The sequence below is a fragment of the Lactuca serriola genome, chromosome 4 (genome assembly GCF_051521515.1).
Source record: "Lactuca serriola cultivar US96UC23 chromosome 4, Lser_US96UC23_V15, whole genome shotgun sequence".
NCBI classification, from domain to species: Eukaryota; Viridiplantae; Streptophyta; class Magnoliopsida; order Asterales; family Asteraceae; genus Lactuca; species Lactuca serriola.
Window position 1 is genome coordinate 101459490 of NC_136411.1, and position 3614 is coordinate 101463103.

The 3614-nt window shown below is 36.3% G+C and overlaps 1 protein-coding gene across 1 annotated transcript; it reads left to right on the forward strand.

Annotated features, from left to right (window-relative positions):
• The first annotated feature begins 393 nt into the window (after nucleotides 1-393).
• LOC145098669 (uncharacterized) lies at nucleotides 394-1152 on the forward strand. The gene has a single exon (XM_079036285.1). It carries the CDS (start codon nucleotides 394-396, stop codon nucleotides 1150-1152), a length of 759 nt encoding a protein of 252 aa, XP_078892411.1.
• The last annotated feature ends 2462 nt before the right edge of the window (nucleotides 1153-3614 follow it).

Here is a 3614-nt window from a genome sequence, read left to right on the forward strand (position 1 = left end):
TAATGCGAGCCGTGGATGTGGCCAAGGAAGAGGAGGAGGTAGGGTAGAGGAAGAGGGAGAGGAGAAGTAACTGCATCGATAGCTACACCATCTGGCCAGGGTAGCTCCGGCTCCCACCGCAGTCGATATCGAGGTCGCGGAAGGGGTCGTGCGACAAACATGATCACTAGAGAAGAGTTGGTTGATGAGATTGCTCAAGTGGTACATGCTACCTTGTCAAATGTATTTTCTCAGACACGAGATGCAATAATGAGTGAGTACCAGGGTAACTTGGGCGGAGGTGAAGAAGACTAAGAGTATAGTACACCAAATACAAATCCTGACCCAATCATTGCATAACCCTCAAGGCACATTGACAACCATGAACGGAGGGGTTGTAGTTACAAGACGTTCATGAATTGTAATCCACCTGTATTTAACAAAGAAATTGATCCTGTTTTGTCATCAACATGGATCATGGAGATTGAGGGAACATTTGATACTAGCAAATGTGCGGATGAGGACAAGGAGATTTATACTGTGACAATGTTAAAAGGGGAGGCAATACATTGGTGGGGTATGGTGAACGAAGTTAGGGGGCGTGAGGCGGCCAAGAAGATGTTGTGGGATGAGTTTATGAAAAGCTTCAAAGAAAGGTTTTGTCCTCAAACGACGATCAAGCAGTTGGAAGAAGAATTCTTGAGGTTGGAACAATGGAATATGACAGTGAGAGAGTATACTACTAAGTTCACTGAGAAAGCTAGATTTGTAGAGTTTTATGTGTCTACGGAGGAAAGGAGGGTTGAGAGGTATACTTGGGGAATAAGATCTGCCATTTATGAATTTGTAGAAATTCAGAAACCAGGTACCTTCCAGTCTGCTGTAGACGCCGCGGAAGGCCGAGAGTGGGAAAAGAATCGCCAGGGTGAGAATAAGGATTTAGGGAAAAGGAAGTTGGAAAGTTCAAATACAGACTCAAAGAAAGGCAAGACTTCTAGTTCATATCGTAATTATGAGCAACAGTCTGGGATAGAACAATGTACCATATGCAAACGGTTCCATAAAGGGGAGTGTAATATGAACCAAAGAACTTGCTACAAATGTGGAAAGATAGGACATAGCACTTCATATTGTAAAGTAAAGAGTGCCAATTTCATGTTTAATCAAATATGATTGAACATGAGACAACAAGATAAGTGGAAATTCTAAAAGACTGTGACTATGAGGTATTATGTCACCTAGGGAAGGATAATGTTGTCACTTACACTCTAAGTCATAAGTTAAGGAAGGAATCAAGCAAGATTTAAAATGATGAGAATTGATGTAAGTGTCAGTTTACTGGGTAGACCGAAGAAGAGTCAAAAAGAATCCATGGAAGAGGATAAGTGGAAAGTGTTTAGATTTTTTTAACTGGTGTATGATGACACATTTAACGGGGACATGGGTGTATGATAGTCGGGAACATAACGGGTGTGTTGAGACCAACGGGAGATAGGATTTGAGAAGTTACTCATTTCCTTGGATATTTAAATGCTTGAGAACAACGGACAAGTTGTGCCAAGTGGAAGGGAAGTGGACCATTAGTTCTTTCTCTGGATATCTAAAATGTTCCCTTAAATTGTGTCATTGGGTGAAACATACTTGTGGAAAAAGTTATTGATGAGATCGTTCGATTGTCTATTTATGATCAGAACCTTAGTTTCATGTCATCATTTTGGAAGAGTTTACAACGAGAAATGGATTATCTGGTAAGGGAGTTAAGGAATGTGGAGATACAACTCATGAAAGCTCAATGAAAGTAACATAAAGGGTCAGACGTGAAATGGGGAAACGTATGAGATAATAAGACCAAATACCCTAATTTGGTTGTTTAGTTCAAATTCCGAGGACGAAATTTTTCAAAGGGGGGAAGTTTGTGATAACTCAAATTAAATAAAGGTATAACCTTTTTTTACTATATTATTAAAATGAGATAATGAGTGATTAATTAGGAGTAATTGAGTTTAATTAAGAAAAATAATGAGGCTTATTAATAAAACCCGTCACCTTCAATAGAACAAATAAATTCGACCATTTGAAGGGTTTATAACGTCCAAGTCCTTTGGCATTATAAAGAGCTCGAGAAATCGAGCAGAAACCCCACTTGAATTGGTAAAAAGAATAAAGAAACGAGGGAGAAATCGGAGGTAGAAGGGTGTGAAGATTTCTGGAGTTGTGGTCTAAATTAAGGTATGATTCTTCAAATTCGACTCGCTATAGTTGTTAGAATTGGTTAATATAGTCCTACTACTAGTTTTGGTTCCATTAGGGTCTCGATTCAACTGATAATGCTATAATTTGATGAATATTTTGAAGGAACATTTTGTGTGAAATATGAGGTTCAAGTTACCTTAATTTGGTTTTGCGGAGATAAGTAAGGAAAATTTTATTTATTTATTTGATACATTTTTCGAAGCCTGAAAGGGTTCAACAATGGCAGAAAAATAAATTTCTATTCGGGTGAAGAAGAAAGACTTTTGGGTTCAGGAGATATTTCATAATAATAAAAAAACAATGGAAAAAGCATAATTGGGGTTAAGCAACGTTATTATTTCGTACTTGCTTAGCCTTTTTATTCCATTTAATCTTTGGATCATAAGTTACGAGCTGAATTTTTCGTGTTGTGTGGTTGCTCACACATAAATGTTTATCATGCATTTATTATGTGCGTAGGCAGATCCATAATAGACACCGGGGTATCCCGGGGTCTATTATTTTTTTTTGAGGGGTATCCCTCAAAAAAAAAAAATCTGTAGTATAATTTTTTTAGAAAAAATTCATTTTATATAGTGTACATATACATAATATTAATATGATTAGCGAGATAATAATACAAGATGTAATTGGTTTAGCTGGTTAAGGTGTTAGGGGATGTTTTTGGAGGTTGCAAGTTCAAATCTTCTTGCAAACATTTATTTTCTTTTATTTTCGCAGCTCATTTTCTATAATTGTATAGAGATTATACCTATTATATTATGATGTTGTGAACATTATGCACAAGTACTGATTTGTCCAAGTGGATATGTGTTGAACTTTTAAAGTTGAGGTCTTTATTTTGAATCTTGGTTGTTACATTGGTTTATTTTATTTTGTTTACTAGTTTTTCAACTTGTTTTTTAAAAAATTTAAAATTGTCCCACATCAGCCATAACATGAAACATAGCTCTTATACATCTGTTATATAAGCAACACAAGATTCTTAACTCTCAACATGTTAAACTTTTGAATGGATTTGGGTTTCAACCCGAAATCGAGTTTGGAAAATCGAGAAACTCGAACCCAGTTTGGGATACCCTTCAACTTTGAACCTGGCTCCGCCACTGATTATGTGGTTATTTATTTATTTATTTATTTATTTAATGACAATATGTTTTATGATAAGTATGGTTGCATACAAATGCTATTTTGGATTTGTTATCTACTGTGTGTGATTTTGGATGACATTTTTAGCTAAAACCGGTGGGTGTTTAATCGCCGTGAGCATGACGGATGTGTGTGATCGGCGAAGATGAGAATTGAGAATCATACTCATTTCCTTGGATATTTAAAATACTTGAGTATAATGGATGATGAGTTGTCTCAAAAAAAAGGGAAAT

Bases quoted from the DNA above. Each gene is read 5' to 3' on its own strand.
- LOC145098669 (XM_079036285.1), top strand. From the start codon at position 394: ATGAATTGTAATCCACCTGTATTTAACAAAGAAATTGATCCTGTTTTG.